This window comes from Dendropsophus ebraccatus, chromosome 9 (assembly GCF_027789765.1).
Source record: "Dendropsophus ebraccatus isolate aDenEbr1 chromosome 9, aDenEbr1.pat, whole genome shotgun sequence".
Taxonomy (NCBI): Eukaryota; Metazoa; Chordata; class Amphibia; order Anura; family Hylidae; genus Dendropsophus; species Dendropsophus ebraccatus.
In genome coordinates, this window is record NC_091462.1 from 74,028,623 (window position 1) to 74,051,420 (window position 22,798).

Below are 22,798 nucleotides of genomic sequence, written 5' to 3' on the forward strand. Positions count from 1 at the left end.
TCTTCTTTGATCGGAGTTCTTCCCTTTTCATCTTCTTCTCCATTTGCCCTGGGCCGTTATGAGAACTTCTCCGAGCCACGAATCCACAGAATCTGCCAGACAGACATATTAGTCTCCTCACTCTGGCACCATCCTCATCTATATACACACTGCACATCTGTATTGTCCCCTTTACACACTCCTTTAGTGGGTAGCCTGACTCTATGTGACCCCCTAATAATATATGCCCCCCTCTGTGTATTCCCTCTCCCCTTCCCCCCCTCCCTTATAGATGGTCCCCTTCACCCCCCCTCCCTTATAGATGGTCCCCTTCACCCCCCCTCCCTTATAGATGGTCCCCTTCACCCCCCCTCCCTTATAGATGGTCCCCTTCACCCCCCCCTCCCTTATAGATGGCCCCCTCTCCCCCCCCTCCCTTATAGATGGTCCCCTTCACCCCCCTCCCTTATAGATGGTTCCCTTCACCCCCCCTCCCTTATAGATGGTCCCCTTCACCCCCCCTCCCTTATAGATGGCCCCCTTCACCCCCCCTCCCTTATAGATGGTCCCCTTCACCCCCCCCTCCCTTATAGATGGTCCCCTTCACCCCCCCCCTTATAGATGGTCCCCTTCACCCCCCCCTCCTCCCTTATAGATGGTCCCCTTCACCCCCCCTCCTCCCTTATAGATGGTCCCCTTCACCCCCCCTCCTCCCTTATAGATGGTCCCCTTCACCCCCCCCCTCCTCCCTTATAGATGGTCCCCTTTCCCCCCCACCCTCATAGATGCCCCCCTCTTTCCCCCCACCCGTACAGGCTGATAAAAAACAAAACTTAACTCACCTGACAACGCTCTCCCACGTTGATCCTCACTCCTTCGGACTGTCCCCGGCTGCTGCGCGGCTGCCAGGGGTGTCGCGTCTTATCCCCGGCAGCGCGCGCATCCCAGAGCTCCCTGCGCGCCGGAACCGGAAGTCAGGACCCAAGGCGCGCAGGGAGCTCTGGGATGCGTGCGCTGCCGGGGATAAAGACGCAACATCCCCGGCAGCTGCGCAGCAGCCGGGGGAAGACAGAGTCGGACTCTTGTGACCGCAAGCAAAACAATGCTTGCGGTCACAAGAGTGATTGAAAGGGAGGGCCTTGCGGGGCCCTGAGGGCCCCGCGGGCCCCCCTTTGTGGCAGGCCCGGTCGCGGCGGCGACCCCCGCGACCACGGTGGCTACGCCACTGCTCCCAGGTGGCGACTCCCAGGGTGGGAGAAGACAGGCAGTGCTAGGCCTGTGGGAGCTGCAGACAAGAAGTCTGGGTGAGACCAGTGGAGCTGGTGATATTGAGCATTAGGCTCATAAGTGACAGCTAGGGAAGCTGTGGTGTTAGTCAGTGGCTAGACGGCCTAGGTTTTATTTTATTGGCAGTGTTGCCTATGTCTTGTGTTTTCTTTGAACGGATAAATAAAGCGACTGAGGTCAGTATAAAGCATACAGCACTGACTGGACTGCAATTTGTGATGTGCCAACCGTCTCAGAGCCAGGAGATGGCGATCCCAGCAAGTGAGTAACCCCCAGATTGTCACAATATATATATATATATATATATATATATATATATATATATATATATATATATATATATATATACCCACAATTCCAATCATGCCCAGACAGCCAATGCTTTAGCTCTCCAGGCATGATGGGAATTGTAGTTTTGCAACAGCTGGAGGGCCAGAGGGTTCCCATCTCTAATATACTGTATATATAGACAAATTGTTTATAAATATGTACGTGTATATCTATTTCACATCTATTTATCTCACACTATATAGAACAAACATTGGTATGCATATCACACATACACAGCACATGCATGGTACACCATACACACATGCTGTAGCTGCTCAGTGCTGTGTGCTGCAGAGATGTTTGCAGCCAGCAATCCCCTGCAATAAACAAAGGGCAATACAGATGCAGGGGGCCCCCTGGGGATGGGGGCCCTGGGAAATTGCCCTGTTTAAAGCAAATCTAATCTGCTGTTAGTCCCCTATAGCGCCAGGGATGCTGAGGAGGAAGGTATGTGTGTTACCTTCCACCTCTGCGCCGGTCCCGCACTGTTAGTCGGAGTAAACTCTGTTTCATAGCCCCATAAGGAGCACTTCTGCGTCATCCGGCCCACCCTCTCTATGGATTATTATTAGAAGGCACTATAGGGGGCTTTCAGCAGGTTAGATTCCTCTAACCTGCTAATAGCTATCCTTTAATAAACTCGACATGATATAGATAAAATTTGGTTATAATTTTTTTTGTGGTATAATTTGTGGCAAAACATTTACCTGCATTATTAGGATCGAACTGTGCAACGTTGCACCAAATATTAGTTAAAGGGAACCAATCAGCCGGTTTGGGCTGATATGGTTCCCTTGAGCATTGTATAAAGCACCTGGAGTGGCCCCGGAACGTACCAGCCGCGGCCGCAGCAGGTGCTTTATAACGGAGAAAATGAGTTTTATTCCCCGGCTCGTGACTAGATACGAGCGGGGATGTAGTCATGGTGGGCGGCTCCCAGCTCGTATCTAGTCACTGCGCTCTGCCTGTCAGCGCGCTTGGCGGGATGATTGACAGGCAGAGAGGCCAGTAACAGATCTCTCTGCCTGTAAATCATCCCACTGAGCGCGCTGACAGGCAGAGCGCAGTGACTAGATACGAGCGGGGAGCCGCCCACCATGACTACTTCCCCGCTCGTATCTAGTCACGAGCCGGGGAATAAAACTCATTTTCTCCGTTATAAAGCACCTGCTGCGGACGGTACGTGCAGGGGCTGCTCCAGGTACTTTATACAATGCTCAAGGGAACCATATCAGCCCAAACGGGCTGATTGGTTCCCTTTAATGGTGTGGCATTGTGACTGCGACATGAGATTGAGACACAACAGTCATAACTTTAAGACACAATATAAAAAATACATCCTTGATAGATTTTTAGTCGCACATTGCTCGCAACTTTGCTTCCATAGACTTGCTTGCAACTTGCTTGTCAAAAGCCAAGTCTCAACTGTAATAAACCTATGTGACAGCAAGTAGTAGTATTTTGGTTGGACTTCTTAGATGAAACTTGCTGTCAAAGTTACAGACCCCCTTTTAAAAATAAGGATATTCATTTTCATCAACCATAATTATGGTGCACAAGTGAGATGGTGAAACAACCAGAGAGATGTTACTGATGTAACTGTGTATAGTAATACGTATAATATATGGTTTTAAACTGACATTCTGCATTTGGCCACAAGATGTTGCTGTTTTGCAGTACACAGCCTGTGTTTTTACATTGTTGTCAAGCTGGATGAACCTGACAGTTGAAAGATGTGACCTGAGGGAAGAAGAAGGAGGAGTTGAAGGAAGTCAGGAGCAGCCATTTTGAGTGGGCTGGCTGTAGTAGTTGCGGATTGAGAGACCTGACGCCATCTATGTGAAGCATATAACTTCTGGGACCCCCAACTGCTGTGGAGAGCAGCTATACTACTCTGTGACTTGGTCCTGTTGAAAGATTCGCTGAGACAGCATAGGAGCTGTGTAAAATCTAGTTGTGAAGAGAAACGTCCGTCATCTTTACTACAGAAATTTGGCGGGAAAGGGGGGGGGGGCGATATTGAGCCTGTAGATAGTTTAGTCAGGGCTATTGCCTGTCACAGGCCACATTATATTGTGTAAGGAACATCACAGCATACTTGGCCGTTTGTCTTGTTATATTGTTTTTTGTGGTTTGATAACAGTGATAATGGTTTATAAGATTGTGCGCTGCTGTGCTACACCGCAAACGCCCATGAGATGCATCCCTACATATTGGTTCCTGATTATTCAGGGGATTAGTAGGTATATGGCGGCCGACCATTCTGAGCTCGCTAGTAGGTAAAGCTGTGTGTGTATTCAAACAACATATTTCCGGGCGACACGCTGTGTAGCACAGAGGCCTTGGCTTAAGCCATATTGTATATAATTTTGTTAGATTTGAGTTGCACTTTTAGTAACTTTGTATGCTTCAGTAAAGTGCAATTTTGTTTAAACTGGTGTTGGAGTCGCTTTTCTTATTCGTGACTTCGCTTCCTGGTTTGGGCTTTCCCATAATGCACTTTGTCTCCTGTGATATATAACTGACTGTAAAACTGTTAGATCGCTTACATCTTGTTAAGTTAATCAGAAATGAGCAACCTGTGTCATCTGACAAAGAGAGGCTGGCCTAACAGGGCTTAGACCCGCCTCCCTCTTGATAATGAGTTTACTTCACTTCCTGGTGGGGGATTGGGGGGGGGGAACATAGGGAAGGGGGGCAGATAGGTGATTGAAGCATATTACAAGCTAGTGTCATGTTTATAGAATGTGTTCCACATCCAGATATTTATTGTGCGTTCCCAGCTCCCAACTGTTCAGCTCCTCTAGTCAAGCTATCTGCTGCGTGGGTGGAGAGTCTGACCACCACCACTTTGCCGCGGTCAACAGCAGGGTTGGGAGGTGGGGCTTAGCCGGGGCAAGTGTGCACGTAGGAACCCACAAGAGCATGAGTGCCGGGTCTGGGGCAAGTGAGCCATATATAGGAGAGTGTTCCTGAGTGGGAGTTACATCTCCAACACATATCATTATCCAAGATATTCCTTTTCATTAACATATGAGGAGTAATGTATCACCTTGTTGTTAATGTAAAAGAATCCTTTTACACACTGTGAGAAACCGCATGTGTGTTTAAAAATCTGGAAGATTGTAGATGGAGAAGGTTGTATTCCACTCTTTTTCCCATGCCACAATAAAGGGTGGTTTAGCCACTGCCTTACCGGCTAACAAACATGTGGCCTCACGGTAGGCCAGGTAAGTTGTTAGGAAATTTTTGCACACCTGTGCAGCCCATTACCGCCGCCGCCGCTGCATTTCATCTCCCCCCACCGTGAATCCACGATGGGGGGAGATGAAATAAGTATAAATCAGACCTCAGATCAGCCCCCTAGTAGCCGATCACTAACCCCCCCCCTTCCCCGGGCGGCCATCACATCCAAGATGGCTGCCCCCATCGCTGTGAACAGACTGTCTGTCTGTTCACAGCGATGGACACAAAAAAATGAATGAAAGCCCCATGCTCTCCGCCACCGGAGGTAGCGGAGAGCATGGGGCAGTGATCGGGGACCCCCCTGTGGGGTCCCAGAACAGGCAATCGGCGGTATATACTATTTACCACTGATCGCCTGTTCCCAGTGCAAAAAGCACTTTTTATCCCCTGTTACCATAAATGATTGGTGACAGGGAATAAAAAGTGATACTGTGTCCCCCCCCCCAGATTTCCAGTGACCCCCTGCAGATTGTCCATAATCACCCGAGTTTGCCCGTAACCGCCACAGGTTGCCCGTAATCACGCCAGATTACATGTAACCACCGCACATTGCCTACAACCACCGCATGTTGCCCCTGACCACCGCACGTTGCCCCTGACCACCGCACGTCGCCCCTGACCACCGCACCTTGCCCCTGACCACCGCACCTTGCCTCTGACGCCAGCTTGCTGTAACCATCCCAAATTACATGTACCCACCCCAGATTACCTATAAGCACTTCAGTTTATCCGTAACCACCCCACATTGCCCTCTCCCACCCCACATTGCCCGTTACCACCCCAGTTTGTCTGTAAGCACCGCAGGTTGCCGTAACCACCGCAGGTTGCCCGTAACCACCTCCAGATTACCCGTAACCACCTCTAGATTACCCAGAATCTCATTTTTTTTTATTGTGTTTTACTAACTGCGCTATTCAAATAACTATTACTAGCTGCGGTTTTGCTCCAGCAAATTGGCACTCCTTCCCTTCTGAGCCCTGTTGTGTGCCCATACAGTGGTTTATACCCACATATGGGGCACCGTTTTACTCAAGAGAACCTGTGTTACAGATTTTGGGGTATGTTTTCTGTCCCATTTCTCTTGAAATTGCTCAGAAATTTCTTCGGAAAAATCTGCACTGCAAAAGCTAATTGGCACTCCTTCCCTTCTGAGCCCCACTGTGTGCCCATACAGTGGTTTATGCCCACATATGGGGTACCGTTCTACTCAAGAGAACCTGCGTTACAAATTTTGGGGTGTGGATTCTCTCACGTTCCTCGTGAAATTAAGAAATTTTAAACTAAACGAACATATTAGAAAAATTCGAGTTTTTCATTTTTACTGTCCAATTTTAAATACTTTCCTCTAATACCTGTGGGGTCAAAATGTTCACCACACCCAAAGATGAATTCTTTGAGGGGTGTACTTTCCAAAATGGGGTGGCTTTTGGGGGGGTTCTCTTCTGCGGACATTACAGGGGCTCTGCAAATGCACCTGGTGCTCAGAAACTTCTTCAGCAAAATCTGCATTAAAAAAAGCTAATTGGCGCTCCCTTCCTTCTGAGCCCTCCTGTGTGCCCATACAGTGGTTTATGCCCACATATGGGGTACCATTGTATTCAGGAGAACCTGCGTAAACAAATTTTGGGGTACTTTTTTTCTCTTGTTCCTCGTGAAATTGAGAAATTTCAAACTAAACGAACATATTACTGGAAAAATTCGGGTTTTTCATTTTTACTGTCCAATTTTGAATACTTTCCTCTAATACCTGTGGGGTCAAAATGCTCATCCTACCCAAAGATGAATTCTTTGAGGGGTGCACTTTCGAAAATGGGGTGACTTATGGGGTTTTTTCTCTCTGCTGACACTACAGGGGCTCTGCAAATGCACCTGGTATTCAGAAACTTCTTCAGCAAAATCTGAATTAAAAAAGCTAATTGGCGCTCCTTCCCTTCTGAGCCCCGCTGTGCGCCCATACAGTGGTTTACGCCCACATATGGGGTACTGTTGTACTCAGAAGAACCTGCGTTAAAATTTTGGCATGCTTTTTTTCTCATGTTCCTTTTGAAAATGAGAAACTTTAATCTAAACGTATATATTGGAAAATTTTAATTTTCGATTTTTTTACGCCCTAATTGTGAATACTTTCCTCCAGCCCCTGTAGGGTTAAAATGCTCATTATACCCCTAGATTAATTCTTTAAGGTGTGTAGTTTCCAAAATGGGGTCATTTATGGGGGTTTTCATGATAAAAGCCTTCTAAATCAACTTAAAAAAAGAACTGGTCCCTAAAAAAATCAGTTTTGGAAAGTTTCACAAAAATGTGATAATTTGCTGATACATTTCTAAGCCCCGTAACACCCTAAAAAAGTAAAATATGTTTACCAAATTATGCCAGAATAAAGAAGACATATTGGTAATGTGATTTAGTAACTAATTTATGTGCTATGACTTCCTTTTTTAGAAGCAGAGAATTTCAGAAGTTCATAAAATGCAAAATTTTCAAATTTTTCATGATATCTTGATGTTTTTCACAAAAAAATTAGTTACCAAATTTTGCCACTAATATATAACATATGTGACGAAAAAACAGTCTCAGAATCACTAGCATACGTTAAAGCATCACTGAGCTATAAGCGCATAAAGTGAGACAGGTCAGATTTTGAAAAATGAGCCTGGTCATTAAGGCCAAAACAGGCTTTAGAGGCAAGGGGTTAATCACTGCTGTAGCCTGTGCTGTATGCTAAGTCCCTTAGCCAGAGATTTTTTTTTATGTGGGCAAGAAGAGTGATTTATGTGCCAAGGCAGCTTTTTGTGTTCATGGTATTTATGGAGTCCACTTGATTTATTGACTTTTGACTTCTGAATAAATTTCTGTTTGATGAGAAGCAAACCACTGGGGCTCATGTCAAAATTGAGTACAGTGACTAAGTACAGAGAACCCCTTTAACCGTAAAAGTTTACCCTGAGCTCTGGTCATGTATTGGTTATGGTCAATACAGCCTAGCCTGCACAGAGCTCAAGCTGATGGCAAGGACACCGTCAATGTGCTTATAAGACAGTCACTCCTCCGGGCAACTGCGATGCTCATGACTTTATGACTTTCCACGAGTATCACAATCATCTAAAGGAGAGCACGATTTTATATTGTACTCATGTGATCAGCAGTAGGACCTGCGGCTCTAATATATAGCAGGTACCTTGCAACTACCAGAATGGGAAACTCTGATCATGGTAGTTGGGAAGTAAATATAAAACTATATTTCCATAGAAAGTGTTTTAATTTAGTAAAAGAGTAAAAAAAATGGGGTAAAGTTAGGCAGTTATGTTTAAATATGTTGAAATTGAAGATTAGTAATCTATTCTGCTTTGTAAAACTATCATGTATACTATATGAGAACGGTGTGCTATGTAGACTAGATAAAGAGTCTATAACAATCATGTATTTAGTTTTCAATATGGAGATGACTATTTTATTTATTAACCATGACGTGTAAATGTATCCGGGTATCATATTGGCAGTTTCTGTATTACAAAAAGATATTGATAAAATAGAATGGGTCCAAAGAAGACCTTAGCATAAAACCAAGAAAGGCTTAATGATTTAAATCTGATCTGTATCATCTGGAGGAAAGAAGGGAGAGCGGGGATATGATCGGAACCTTTAAATATGGACTAAATAAGGTTTAGAACAGAAGAGTTTTTTTTATGCTGAACTCAAGAACAAGAGGACACAGTGAGAGGTTAGTTGGGAAAAAGATCAGAAGCAATGTGAGAAAATATTACTTTACTGAAGGAGTAGTAGATGCTTGGAAAAAAAACTTCGAGCAGATGTGGTTGGTAAATCTACAATTACTAAATTTAAACCTGCCTGGTGTATACATATATCTATAAGATGATAAAAAGGAGATATTAAAGGGATGGACTAGATGGAGCCAAGGGTCTTATTCTGCCCATAATCTTGTATGTTTCTAAATGTACAGTGCTGATTTGTAAAATGATTTCAATGTAAACATTGTGATATTTGTTTTCTGTATTGTAAATTGTATTTTCTGGTGATATCCTCCTGATAGCAAAGTGGTGTGTGTAGGTTTCTGCTGATGAACAATGAACAGTACAATACTCTAAAGAGAACATATATGCTTACAATGCAACAGAAGGAGATAAGGCTTTACTGTATGTCAGCTCATATGGCGCGTGTTGCTGAGTAGATAACTCTACAGGGTGGGATTGGTTTTTGGCCAATAGAATTGAAATCCATTTTGTGGGAATTGTACCTTTTAGTCTTTAAAAAGCTGAAACAACTGCTAAACAACATGGACTTTTGAGTTTCCAAGCTTAGGACTCACCAACTCGACTACATCACAATGACTCTGACTGCAAGTGAGAGGGCTTACATCCTGTCCCTGTGGCCCAAAATCGCTCCCCAGGCCGGCGCTCTGGGTGCTGAGGCCTTGGAAAGGTAGTACACATTTCTTTTATCCTATTAGACAAATCTTAACATGGTGATAGCTATAACTTTACAGATGGTAATTGTGAGGATATATAGTAGGATCTCTGTGGTGATATGTGACACAATAGATACATTGTAGAGTACTCACTATATACAGCAATGTATCCATGTTATATGTGTTGGGGGAGCTTAGATGTCATTAGTTACAGCTAACTCAATAACCTAGAATGTTTAAAGGAATATAATTCCTATATTTTTTGCATTAGATGGGGCGAATAATAGAAAACCCTCTCTGACTATACTTTTTATTATTCATAATATTAAAGGCTAAAAGATACATTTTATTAACCAATTGTCAGTTCTTATATTGTGATTATTATTAATACACTCTTATTTAGATGTAAACTAAAGAAAATACATAGTGTCTATGCATAATAATCCACACTGTCTAAAATTAAAGTAAAAAACCTTTTTAATAAAACCTTACAATTTTTTTTTTCCTCTTTATCCTAGACTGTTTCTGAGCTTCCCTCAGACCAAGACCTACTTCTCCCACTTTGACTTGTCTCATGGATCTGCTGACCTCATCAACCATGGTGGCAAGGTCATCAATGCTCTGGGAAGTGCGGCCGGTCATCTGGATGACCTTGCTACTAACCTGTCCACTCTCAGTGACCTCCACGCCTACAACCTGAGAGTTGACCCCGGAAACTTTGATGTAAGGATATGCTATGGTTTTATATAACTATATGACTATTATAATTTGTACTACGGGAAGGTTCCAATAGCTGTTACATCATAAATGGGTATCAGGGTAGTGTCCTTTTCTAATAACATTAAAGGGAACCTGTCACCCCCCGTGCCGGGGTGACAGGCTCCCGACCCCCCGTTAGAGCCCCATATACTTACCTAATCCGGGTCCCGCTTCTGGAGGTGGTCGGGTGACAGAGATCTCAGCCGCTGCAGCCCGGCGCGCGCGCTGAGAGATGAGTCCAACACCCATAGAGAATGACAGGAGAGTCCAGCGCTCCGTCATTCTCTATGGGTGTTGGACTCATCTCTCAGCGCGCGCGTCGGGCTGCAGCGGCTGAGATCTCCGTCACCCGACCGGATCCATAAGCGGGACCCGCCGGGATTAGGTGAGTATATGGGGCTCTAACGGGGGGTCGGGAGCCTGTCACCCCGGCACGGGGGGTGACAGGTTCCCTTTAAACTATACAGTCTCAGGCTATGTTCCCACACAGTATTTTCGGCAGTATTTTGCAACCAAAACCTGAAGTGAATTGAAAACCTAGAAAGGCTATGTTAACACACTGTTGAAATTAAATGAATGGACGTCATTTAATGGCAAATAATTGCAGTTATTTTAAAACAATGGTCGTTGTTATACATTGTCTGAACATAGCCTTTCTGTGTTTTCAATCCACTCCTGGTTTTGGTTGCAAAATACTGACCAAAAATACTATGTGGGAACATATCCTTACATTGTATCATTGTAGCCTGAAATATTTTTATGAACTACACTGTTTTTACAATTCAAGGAATTAGTATGTTACACCACTGTAATTTTATTTATTGAAGGCACGGGCATTATACTACAGGATTTGCTAGAATATGTCAGCAGTGTCTGGTTGCATGGTACATGTGAGAAATAACCAGTGGTTTCTCTTTCCCTTTGCAGCTGCTGTCTCACACCATCCAGGTGACTCTGGCTGTCCACTTTCCTGATGACTTCACTGCTGATTCCCAGGCGGCTTGGGACAAATTCCTTTCTGAAGTCTCTGCCATCCTGACCTCCAAGTACAGATAAATCAAAGCTCTTGGCCTTGGAGGCTACATCGGCACCTGCAGCAAACCATCCTGTGGGAAGTTGAGAAGAAACTATGCACACAAGTTTGTCATCAAATCCATATCCAATCAAAGAATGTAATTCAGCTGTAAGATAATTTTGCTAGCTTTTGTTTTCGCAGCAATCTTTGGCTGGCTACTACTTGTGTCTGTGGTCCATCAAAATGAATCTGGTGTAATCCTCAATAAAAGTGCATAATAATTTTTAATTCAGTCTCTTAACTTATTTCAGTGATCTGCCAACTAGTATCTATTTATCTATCTATCTATCGCATATCCTTGGGTAACTGGGGCAAGAATAAAAATAAAACCCACACACTGCAGTTTTTTATGTAGTTTTATTGTAGCCAAAGCCAAAAAATACCCTCAAGTCCTTAATTTTATTTTCAGTAAGCCCCTGAAATCAGGAATGTATGTATACATTCCTACTGCACGGGGTATGTGCAGTAGGAACGTATATATACGTATTACTGATGGGAAGGGCTTAAAGAAGTATCGTATGAAAACGGGCCTGATAGCCCATATGTACCAGCCAATCGCCTCCTCCCACTAAGAAATTACCAGAAACCCAAGTATTCCCCGAAGATTCTCTCTAATATACCAATCAGAGTAACAACATTGCGTCATTAAAATTATTTCACTCTGGTTGCGACAGTTGTTTCTCAATAAACCTACGCCATACAAAAATTAGTTGTGTATCTGTCCGGAGTACGTAAAGTATCCAATCTATCAATATAAAGCAAATCCGATAATTCCTATTGCGTTGGGATAGAATCTGTAAGCAAGTGCCGCAAAAAAACATTTTTTAAATGCTAGAAGTGTGACATGAATTCCTTTAGCACCTTTCATCGGACGAGAATTTGCTGTATTTGATGTCAGTATATAGTGAAACAAACAACTCGTTGGTGAAAGTTGAATATCTCATTCCCAAACGCGTTGTATGAATGATAAACATTCAGACCAGAAGAGATCAGCACGCGACAATGCACATTTTGGTCAGGCTCTAATGACTAGGAGCTTCATCACATGCAAAATTAAAGGTGTGTACGGCCTTATGAATAATTTTAAGGTGCATCTCTCTCCACTGTTCCAACAATACACTGTCGCAGACAAATCGTAATTCCATCAGAATCTTTGAAGATATGTCTGGAGTCACCTTCCATTTGAAAATAAACTTTCCTCTTCTTTTGTCAGTACATAATTTTTCAAAGAAGAATAAATCACAGATATAGAGTCCCTATCTTCTGCTTTACCAATAGGTTGGTCAAAAACTTCCTCTTTTTTCTACTATAGCAAAGTCTTTTACTAAAGTTTCACAAAAAGAAGTCAGCTGTGCATATTGCAGGACATGATGAGACGCCAGGTCATATTTCTGTCGTATCTCATCCCAAGTGTATAAGATTCCTTCCCCTGTGTTGAGCAGAGCTCCAATATTTTGGATTCCCTTGGTCAAATCTTTTCAGCCGCATGGTTCTGATGCGGGTGAAACAGTGCGCGCCCGCATCAGAACCCCGATAGCACACAATGAAGCAAGCGGCTGGAGCCGCTTGCTTTATTGTGTGAACTGACAGGTCTTTCTGTGGCCACAATTCCCAGAATTGCTGCCGCAGAAAACTGACATGTCAGTTATTTGCGGGTCCGCATGGTATCCCAGCCGGAGCGTATACGATGCGTATACGCTCCGGCCGGGATCCCATTGAAGTAGAGGCATTGTTCCACCCTGCACAAAGTACGGCCGTTGTTGCCGATGGCAACAACGGCTGTACTTTTACGTATTGTGAACGTAGCTTTAGGCCATAAAAAATAGAAATTTTCCAATAATATATTTGTTTACATTTAATTATCTCATTTTCACAAGCAAAATGAGAGAAAACGCACCCCAAAATCTGTAACGCAGGTTATCCTTAGTACAACGGTACCCCCATATGTGGGCATAAACCACTGTATTGGCACACAGTAGGGCTCAGAAGTAAAGGAGCGCCAAGTAGCATTTTCAGGGCAGTGCCAGACGAAAACGATATTCACAGTTCCTTAACATGTAGAATCTTTATTTGGCGTCCAACATCAAACAATAAAAGACAAACGTGGTTAAAACAAGCACCGACGCGTTGCGGAGATACACTCCTTAATCATGGCAAAAGTACAATGATTGTAACAAACATTTAAAAAACAAGATGTGACGTCCAATGTGGAACATGCCCCTTGTGTGGGAGGAGAGGAAGAGGAAAAGCTCCAGCCTGGTACGTCACATGTATTGTTTACAAGGAGCAGGAGAAAGAGGTAAGACCAAAATCTGGCATGGATGGGATACATTAATATATATATATATATATATATATATATATATATATATATATATATACATAAGGTCATTTCTATAATTAAGACCCTTCGGAAATCTAGTATTCAAGTTCAGTATCCAAAATGCCTCTCTCTTACGTAAAAGCTGTGTCCAGTTGCCACCTTGTTTAGGTTTTACTACTTTTTCTATGGCACTAACTTTCAGGCTACTAATATCTCCTGCATGGCATTCAATGAAGTGTTTTGATACGCCAGACACTCATCGGGCTGTTCCATTCAGGGATTGGGTTCTAATGTCTCCAATACATACTAAGTGCTCTCCAATACGTATTTTTAACTTTCTAATTGTAGAGCCTTACAACTTAAACAAGAGGCAACATAAACTATGTGTGATGAATTACAATTTATGAATGAACGAATTTTGAAACTCCTGCCAGTACTACTCGGTACTATTGCCTGTTGTTTGTAGGCTAGTGTACACATTGTGCAGCGTGGAGCGCCGCATTTGAAAAACCCATCTACAGACAACCAATTCCTACCACCATGTGATGAGTCCCTGCTGCTGATGTCGCTAGGGGAAAGGAGATTACCTAAGGTCCGGCCTCTCCTTGCTTTTTGTTTTTTAAATGTTGGTTACAATCATTGTACTTTTGCAATGATTAAGGAGTGTATATCCGCAATGCGTCGGCGCTTGTTTTAACCACGTTTGTCTCTTATTGTTTGATGTTGGACGCCAAATAAAGATTCTACATTTTAAGGAGCTGTAGATATCGTTTTCGTTTGGAATCCATACGAGTTACGGCTCGCAGTATACAGCATCACACGTGCTCCTATTATGGATACTAAAGCTGCACTATGGACACTACAGAGGGATGGTGAGCTGACATTGACATTTCTACCTTTTGTGTTTGCAGTGCCCCTGTAGTGTCAGCAGAATAAAAAAAAAAAAACAAAAGTCATTCCATTTTGGAAAGTACACCCCTCAAAGAATTCATCATGGGGTGTGGTAAACATTTTGACCCCACATGTATTAGAGGAAAGTATTCAAAATTAGTAAGAATGAAAAAAAATAATTTTTCTAATATGTTTGTTTAGTTTCAAATTTCTCAATTTCATGAGAAACAAGAGAGAAAAAGCACCCCAAAATTTGTAACGCAGGTTCTCCTGAGTAGATTGGTACCCTATATGTGGGCATAAACCACTGTATGGGCACACAGCGGGGTTTAGAAGGGAAGCAGCGCCAATTAGCATTTTCAACAAGTTTTTGAGCTACAGGTGCTTTTGCAGTGCCCCTGTGGTGCCAGCAGAATAGACCCCCCCCCCCCAAAAGTCATCCCATTTTGGAAAGTAAACCCCTCAATGAATTCATCTTGGGGTGCAGTGAGCATTTTGACCCCACAAGTATTAAAGGAAAGTATCTAAAATTAGACAGTAAGAATGAAAAAATTAAATTTTTCCAATATTATGTTTGCTTAGTTTGAAATTTCTCAATTTCACTAGGAACAGAGGAAAGAGGCACCTCAACATTTGTAATGCAGGTTCTTCTGAATACAACAGTACCCCATATGTGGGCATAAACCACTGTATGGGCACACAGCCGGGCTCAGAAGGGAAGGAGCACCAATTAGCATTTTCAGTTCAGATTTTGCTGAAGAAGTTTCTGAGCGCCAGGTGCCTTTGTAGTGCCCCTGTAGTGTCAACAAAATAGAGCCCCCACAAAAGTCATTCCATTTTGGAAAGTACACCCCTCAAAGAATTCATCTTGGGGTGTGGTGACCATTTTGACCCCACAAGTATTAGAGGAAAGTATTCAAAATTAGACAGTAAGAATGAAAGAATTGAATTTTTCCAATAATATGTCTGCTTAGTTTGAAATTTATCAATTTCACTAGGAACAAGGAAGAAGACGCACCCCAAAATGTGTAAGGCAGGTTCTCCTGAGTAGATTGGTACCCCATATGTGGGTATAAACTGCTGTATGGGCACACAGCAGGGCTTTGAAGGGAAGGAGTGTCATTTTGCTGGATCAAAACTGCAGCTAGTATCAGTTATTAGAATAGCAAAGTTGCTAAAAAATATTTAAAAAATTGAGATTACAGGTAATCTGGAGGTGTTTACAGGCAATCTGGGGGTGTTTACGGGCAATCTGGGGTGGTTACAGGCAATCTGGGCTGGTTACGGGCAATCTGGGCTGGTTACTGGCTATCTGGGGTAGTGATGGGCAATCTGGGGTGGTGATGGGCAGTCTGTGGCAATCTGGGGTGGTGACGGGCAGTCTGTGGCAATCTGAGGTGGTTACGGCCAGTCTGTGGCAATCTGGGATGATTACAGGCAATCTGAGGGTGTTAACTGGCTATCTGAGGGTGGTTATGGGCAATCTGGGGGCAGGGCCGCCATGAGGAATTTCGGGGCCCCATACAACCAAAGTGTCTGGGCCCCCCACATTAATAAAAAAAAATTGTGTGTTCGATCCACGCCTTGCTGGGAGGTATAATTTGGTTCAGATCAATTCTAGAGAACTGGCTCATATACCCCATTTTCCCCAGTGGCTTAAAATGTAACCTCTGTTATACAGTTATAAAATTGTAGAAACTAAATGTGAACAAGATGCAATTTAAATGTCACCATACAGACACTTACTTGTATAGCTGCCTCTTGTGCTCTGTATGCAGTGCATTATATTCACCCTTGCAACGTACAATTTATAGCGTGTCTACAAGCCCAGCGGGGCTCATTATGATGGAGACAAAAATTTATACAAGAGTGGGGTATTCAGAATGCTGTTGAGTACTAGGCAATGCCCCGTTTGGGGTTATTGAATTTCGAGGGTCTGGGGGGCTGTTTGATTTGTATATGCTCACCAATATCCCCCCCCCCCCCCCCCCCCGGTATGCTCACTAACATAGAATATGTTGATAAGGCTAATGTAATGAGGCTGTTCCATGTTAGTGAGCATATACAAATCATCCCCCCCCCCAGGCAGACTAGTTTAGCTCACCCAAGACAGTGATAGCGAATACATGGCGGTGAGAACGCTTTCTAGGAGATCCTGTTTGTGCAGCAGAGGTGTCTTTATCCTGCTCTGCATAGACCCTCGAAATTCAATAATCCCAGACGGGGCATTGCCTAGCACTCAACAGCATTCTGAATACAGGGGAACCCCTACCCCACTCTTGTTTAAGTTTTAGTCTCCATCATAATGAGCCCCGCTGGGCTTGTAGACACGCTATAAATTGTACGTTGCAAGGGTGAATATAATGCACTGCATACAGAGCACAAGAGACAGATATACAAGTAAGTGTCTATTTGAATTGCACCTTGTTCACATTTAGGTTCTACAATTTTATAACTGTATAACAGAGGCCACTGGGGAAAATGGGGTATATGAGCCAGTTCTCTAGAATTGATCTCACACACAGACACCAGCACACATGTATACAGACACCAGCACACATGTATACACACATACAGACACCAGCACACATGTATACAGACACCAGCACACCAGGGCACGATGAAGTTTGAACTTCTGCAACCTGGAGAAATCACCTGAGATCACCTGCAGTCCTATGTAACACCACATAACACAGTGGTATCTCTGAGTACAGATAATGTAGTAGATTTCACCTGCAGTCCTATGTAACAGCACAGATAACACAGTGATATCTCTGAGTATAGATCATGTAGTAGATGTCACCTGCAGTCCTATGTAACAGCACAGATAACACAGTGATATCTCTGAGTAAAGATAATGTAGATGTCACCTGCAGTCCTATGTAACACCACAGATAACACAGTGATATCTCTGAGTACAGAAATTGTAGTAGTCACCTGCAGTCCTATGTAACACAACAGATAACACAGTGATATCTCTGAGTAAAGATAATGTAGATGTCACCTGCAGTCCTATGTAACACCACAGATAACACAGCGATATCTCTGAGTACAGATAATGTAGTAGTCACCTGCAGTCCTATGTAACACAACAGATAACACAGTGATATCTCTGAGTACAATTAATGTAGATGTCACCTGCAGTCCTATGTAACAGCACAGATAACACAGTGATATCTCTGAGTACAGATAATGTAGATGTCACCTGCAGTCCTATGTAACACCACAGATAACACAGTGATATCTCTGAGTACAGATAATGTAGTAGCTGTCACCTCGGGGCGCCCCTACTAAATAATGTTCTACAAAATAAGAAAAGTGTCATACAGGGACTCACAGGTGACGTCTTCTTTGATCTGAGGCGTCACTTTCCCTTTTCCTCTCCATCCAGTCCAGTCCTCCATGATGATTCCTTCCAGATATGTTTCATCTTTTCAGAACCTGCGAGACAAACAATTTAGGCTCCGCACATTTCTAGCAACTTCCTTTCCTTTCTCCCCCCTGTAGGCTCCCAAAGTAACTGCGCTGTTTGGTGTTATGTGCAGTAAAGCGAGTAGGAATGTGGGATGCCCCCTGTATGTAGGATCCCCTGCTGTGCCCCCATGAGCTAATAATGCCCCTAGAGGTGGCTCCCATGAACTAATAATGCCCCAGAGGTACCCCCATGAACAAATAATGCCCCCAGAGGTGGCCCCCATGAACTAATAATGCCCCCAGAGGTACCCCCATACACTAATAATGCCCCCAGAGATGCCCTTATGAGTTAATAATGCCCCCAGAGGTGCCCCCATGAACTAATAATGCCCCCAGAGATGCCCCCATATACTAATAATGCCCCAGAGGTACCCCCATGAACAAATAATGCCCCCAGAGGTGCCCCCATATACTAACAATGCCCCCAGAGGTGCCCCCATGAACTTATAATGCCCCCAGAGGTGCCCCCATATACTAATAATGCCCCCAGAGGTGCCCCCATGAGCTAATAATGCCCCCAGAGGTGCCCCCATATACTAATAATGCCCCCAGAGGTGCCCCCATGAACTTATAAGGCCCCCAGAGGTGCCCCCATATACTAATAATGCCCCCAGAGGTGCCCCCATGAGCTAATACTGCCCCCAGAGGTGCCCCCATATACTAATAATGCCCCCAGAGGTACCCCCATGAACTAATAATGCCCCCAGAGGTGCCCCCATATACTAATAATGCCCCCGGAGGTGCCCCCATGAACTAATAATGCCCCCAGAGGTGCCCCCATATACTAATAATGCCCCAGAGGTGCCCCCATATACTAATAATGCCCCCAGAGGTGCCCCCATGAACTAATAATGCCCCCAGAGGTGCCCCCATGAACTAATAATGCTCCCAGAGGTGCCCCCATATACTAATAATGCCCCAGAGGTGGCCCCATATACTAATAATGCCCCCAGAGGTGCCCCCATATACTAATAATGCCCCCAGAGGTGCCCCCATACACTAATAATGCCCCCAGAGGTGCCCCCATATACTAATAATGCCCCCAGAGGTGCCCCCCATGAGCTAATAATGCCCCCAGAGGTGCCCCTAAAAAAACAAACATCCTACTCACCTAATCCGCGCTGTGGCTGCAGGCAGCAGCTCTTCCTCCTCTTCGGGATAAAAAGTGTCAGCAGCATTTGGAACAAGTGATCAGCGGTATATCGAATATACCACTGATTGCTTGTACCAGGACCACGCCGGGTGGTCTTTGATCATTGCCCCATGCTCTCCGCCACCTACGGTGGTGTAGAGAATGGGGCTTTGATCATGTTTAGGAATCCATCCCTGTAATGGCGGCTATCTTCCTAACAAAACCCCACAAAAACTGTTGCCATATTGCAAGATCAATAGTTTTCTTATCTTTTACGCAACAGAGCTGGTTTTGGGCTCATTTTTTGTGTGAAGATTTGTATTTTCTATTGATATCAAGATTTACATATATATGACTTTTTAATCTCTTTTATGACGTATTTTCTAAAGCGCATTAATAAAATACAGCAATTCTGTTGCTGTTTTTTTTTTTAAATTACAGTGTGTGTCGTGCGATATATTTAATGATATAGTTTTATAGATTGGGTTGTTACGGACGTGGCGATACCAAACATGTATAGGTTTTGTAGTTTTGATCTGTTTTATGTAATGGTTTATAGTGTATAGGGAATACAATGCATTTTTATTATTGGAGGGGGGGGTGTTTTGGTGCACTTTTAGTGCAGTGCAGTGTATTATATTATGCATCATGCTGACAGGCATAGCCATGCCTGTCAGCATGATAGTATATCCTGGGGGCCCTCATTAGGCACCTGAAATTACAATGGAGACCATCGAGGGACCGGACGGCGCCGCAGGACCTCCGATCACGTGAGTATACCCGCAGCAGCTACCAGAAGCAGCTACCAGTGTGACAGCTGATCTCCCCCTGAAACTACCCGGAGTGGAGGATCCCCCACTCCGGGTAGTTTCAGGGGGAGATCAGCTGTCACACTGACAGCTAATCCCCCACTCTGCCGCTGGAAGGGGGTGGCAGAGCATTCAGATATGTAAGCCGGTAAAAGGCGTACGTATTGGAATAAAGCCCATTAGTGACCGCCATCAAAATACGTATTGGCGGTCACTCATGTAATATTTGTATTGCCAGTGCCATTACGCACACGGCGATACTAAATATGTGTACTTTTTGTTTACATTTATTATTGTATTGGGGGCTATGGGGCTTATATGTAAATTCTATTATAAATATATTTTGTTAGTGTGTGTGTTTTTTTTTACTCTTTGTGTTTTAGTCCCACCATGCCTGATTACAGGCATATTGCATTGCAGTGCTCATCAGCACTGCAATGCACTATGCCTGTAATAGGCAAAGCTGATAGACTGAGCCTGATCAACTTCCGTAGCTGTGACACCTATAGGGTTAACTGCCGAGATACAGGCTTGACCAGCTCCTGTGCCTCTTTAATCCCTGGGACGTCCTTTTATGGGAAGGGGTTAAAGGAGAAGTCCGGCAAAAATTTTTATTAAAGTATTGTATTGCCCCCCAAGAGATATACAAATCACCAATATACACTTATTACGGGAAATACTTTTTTTCCTTGCACTTACTACCGCATCAAGGGTTCACTGCCTGGAAAAAATGGTGATGTCACGACTCGACTCCAAGAGCTGTGCGGGCTGTGGCTGCTGAAGAGGATGATGGCAGAGGGATGCTCAGTGTCCTTCCAGTGCCCTGGGTCCCTCATTGTCCCTCTGCCATCATCCTCTCCAGCAGCCACAGCCAGCACAGCTCTGGGAGTCGGGTCGTGACATCACCATTTTATCCAGGAAGTGAAGCCTTGATGCAGTAGTAAGTGCAGGGAAAAAACACTTTATAAGCATTTCCCGTAATAAGTGTATATTGGTGACTTTGGGGGGCAATACAATGCTACAATAACTTTTGAGGGGCAATACAATACTTTAGTAAAAAATTTCTCCAGACTTCTTCTTAAAAGTAGAAGTTCACAATTTAAAAAAAAATCTTTTTTAATTTTTTATAATGTTGTTCCTGTCCCGCGGCACCATTGAAATCCTGCGTGCGCCTACATGACCCGCTCCTGTGACCCCTCTTCTGTCTACTGGGATCGAAGGCTGGAAGTCGCGCTTTACAATGCATTCTCTATGGAAGAGCATGACTTCTGGCCTTCGATCCTCGGAGACAGAAGAGGGGTCACAGGAGCGGATCATGTGAGTGCGTGGCAGGCGGGAAAAAAGGGGGGGGGGCAGATAAAAAAAAGGTTTTGAACTGCTTCTTTAACATAAATGCAATTGTCTGCTTATAGCACAAACCCGACATAGGTAGTACTGCGACTTTACCTTTTTTCGCTTATGAATGGGAGCTCTCTGTAACGGAACCTGGAAACCATCCAAACCTAAGAATAAAACTATAAATGGCCAAACAGGGTAATCAAATCTGATTGGCCTAAAATGGCGAATTAAATTAAATCAATCTGTGCTGAATAAAGAGAAGAATATAAGAGATATATCAAACACTGCAAATATTGGAAATATAGTCACCCAAGTGTTGAACACAGGCTTAAAGGGGTAGTGAGGTGCTAAAAAATTATTCACAGAATAACACACATTACAAAGTTATACAACTTTGTAATGTATGTTATGTCTGTGAATGGCCCCCTTCCCCGTGTCCCACCACCCCCACCCGTGTACCCGGAAGTGTTGGTGCATTATACATTACCTGATCCGTGTCGAGGGCCGTCCGCCATTTTGTGCCAAACGTCATCTTCGGACGGACAGCCGAGTCGCTGTCGCCCGTCTCCCCTCCGCCGCGTCACAACTGTGCTCAGCCGCGATTGGCTGAGCACAGTTATGCTCAGCCAATAGCGGCTGAGCATCGGATGACGCTGCAGAGGGCGGCCGGCATTCGGAACAGTCGGAGCTGTTCGCCGGCTGACCGAAGAAGACGTCACTGAATGAAGATCGGAGACGGGGGTTGGCACGTGACAGGTGAGTATAGCGCACCACACTTCCAGGTACACGGGTGGGGGTGGGGGGACACGGGGAAGGGGGCCATTCACAGACATAACATACATTACAAAGTTGTATAACTTTGTAATGTGTGTTATTCTGTGAATAATTCTTTACCGCCACACTACCCCTTTAAAGTGACTCTGTACCCACAATCGGAAACTGCCCCCCCCAAACCGCTTGTACCTTTGGATAGCTGCTTTTAATTAACCCCTTAAGGTCAAAGCCAATTTTTGTTTTTGCACTTTTGCTTTTTCCACTTTATGTTTAAAAGTCCATAGCGCTTGCATTTTTTCACCTAGAGACTTATTTGAGCGATTATTTTTTGCTAAACCAATTGTACTTTGCAGTGACAGGCATTATTTTTCCATAAAATATGCTGCGAAACCGTAAAAAAATCATTTGCGCTGTCAAATTGAAAAACAAAAGGAATTTGTTTTGATTTCGGGAAGTTTTGCATTTACGCCGTTCGCCCTTTGGTAAAACTGATTTGTTATGCATGTTCCTCAAGTGGTTACGATTACAAAGATATGTAACATGTAAAACTTTTATTGTATCTGATGGCTTTTAAAAAATTCTAACCATTGTTAACAAATATATGTTCCTTAAAATCGCTCTAATCCCAGGCTTATAGCGCTGTTATCCTTTGGTCTATGGGGCTGAGTGAGATTTCATTTTTTTGCGCCATGATGTCTTCTTTCTCTTGGTACCTTGATTGCGCATATACGACTTTTTGATCACTTTTTATTACATTTTTTCTGGATTTGATGCGACCAAAAATGAGCAATTTTGACCTTTGGAATTTTTTTGCGCTGACGCCGTTTACCGTGCGAGATCAGGAATGTGATTACTTAATAGTTCGGGCAATTACGCACACAGAGATACCAAATTTGTTTATTTATTTGTTTATTTATATTTATAAAATGGGAAAATGGGGGTGATTTGGACTTTT

The 22,798-nt window shown here is 43.8% G+C and overlaps 1 protein-coding gene across 1 annotated transcript; it reads left to right on the forward strand.

Annotated features, from left to right (window-relative positions):
* The first annotated feature begins 8,922 nt into the window (after positions 1-8,922).
* Positions 8,923-11,310, forward strand: LOC138802196 (hemoglobin subunit alpha-3-like). Its single transcript, XM_069985385.1, has 3 exons — positions 8,923-9,282; positions 9,787-9,991; positions 10,955-11,310. The coding sequence occupies exons 1-3, from the start codon at positions 9,188-9,190 to the stop codon at positions 11,081-11,083; spliced, it is 429 nt and encodes a 142-aa protein (XP_069841486.1). The 5' UTR covers positions 8,923-9,187; the 3' UTR covers positions 11,084-11,310.
* The last annotated feature ends 11,488 nt before the right edge of the window (positions 11,311-22,798 follow it).

What these genes read in the sequence shown, in the direction of transcription:
- LOC138802196 (XM_069985385.1), top strand. Translation starts at nt 9,188, where the DNA reads ATGACTCTGACTGCAAGTGAGAGGGCTTACATCCTGTCCCTGTGGCCC. An exon ending in GGTGCTGAGGCCTTGGAAAG is followed by an intron (nt 9,283 to 9,786) that starts GTAGTACACATT and finishes TCTTTATCCTAG; the next exon opens with ACTGTTTCTGAGCTTCCCTC. An exon ending in TTGACCCCGGAAACTTTGAT is followed by an intron (nt 9,992 to 10,954) that starts GTAAGGATATGC and finishes TTCCCTTTGCAG; the next exon opens with CTGCTGTCTCACACCATCCA.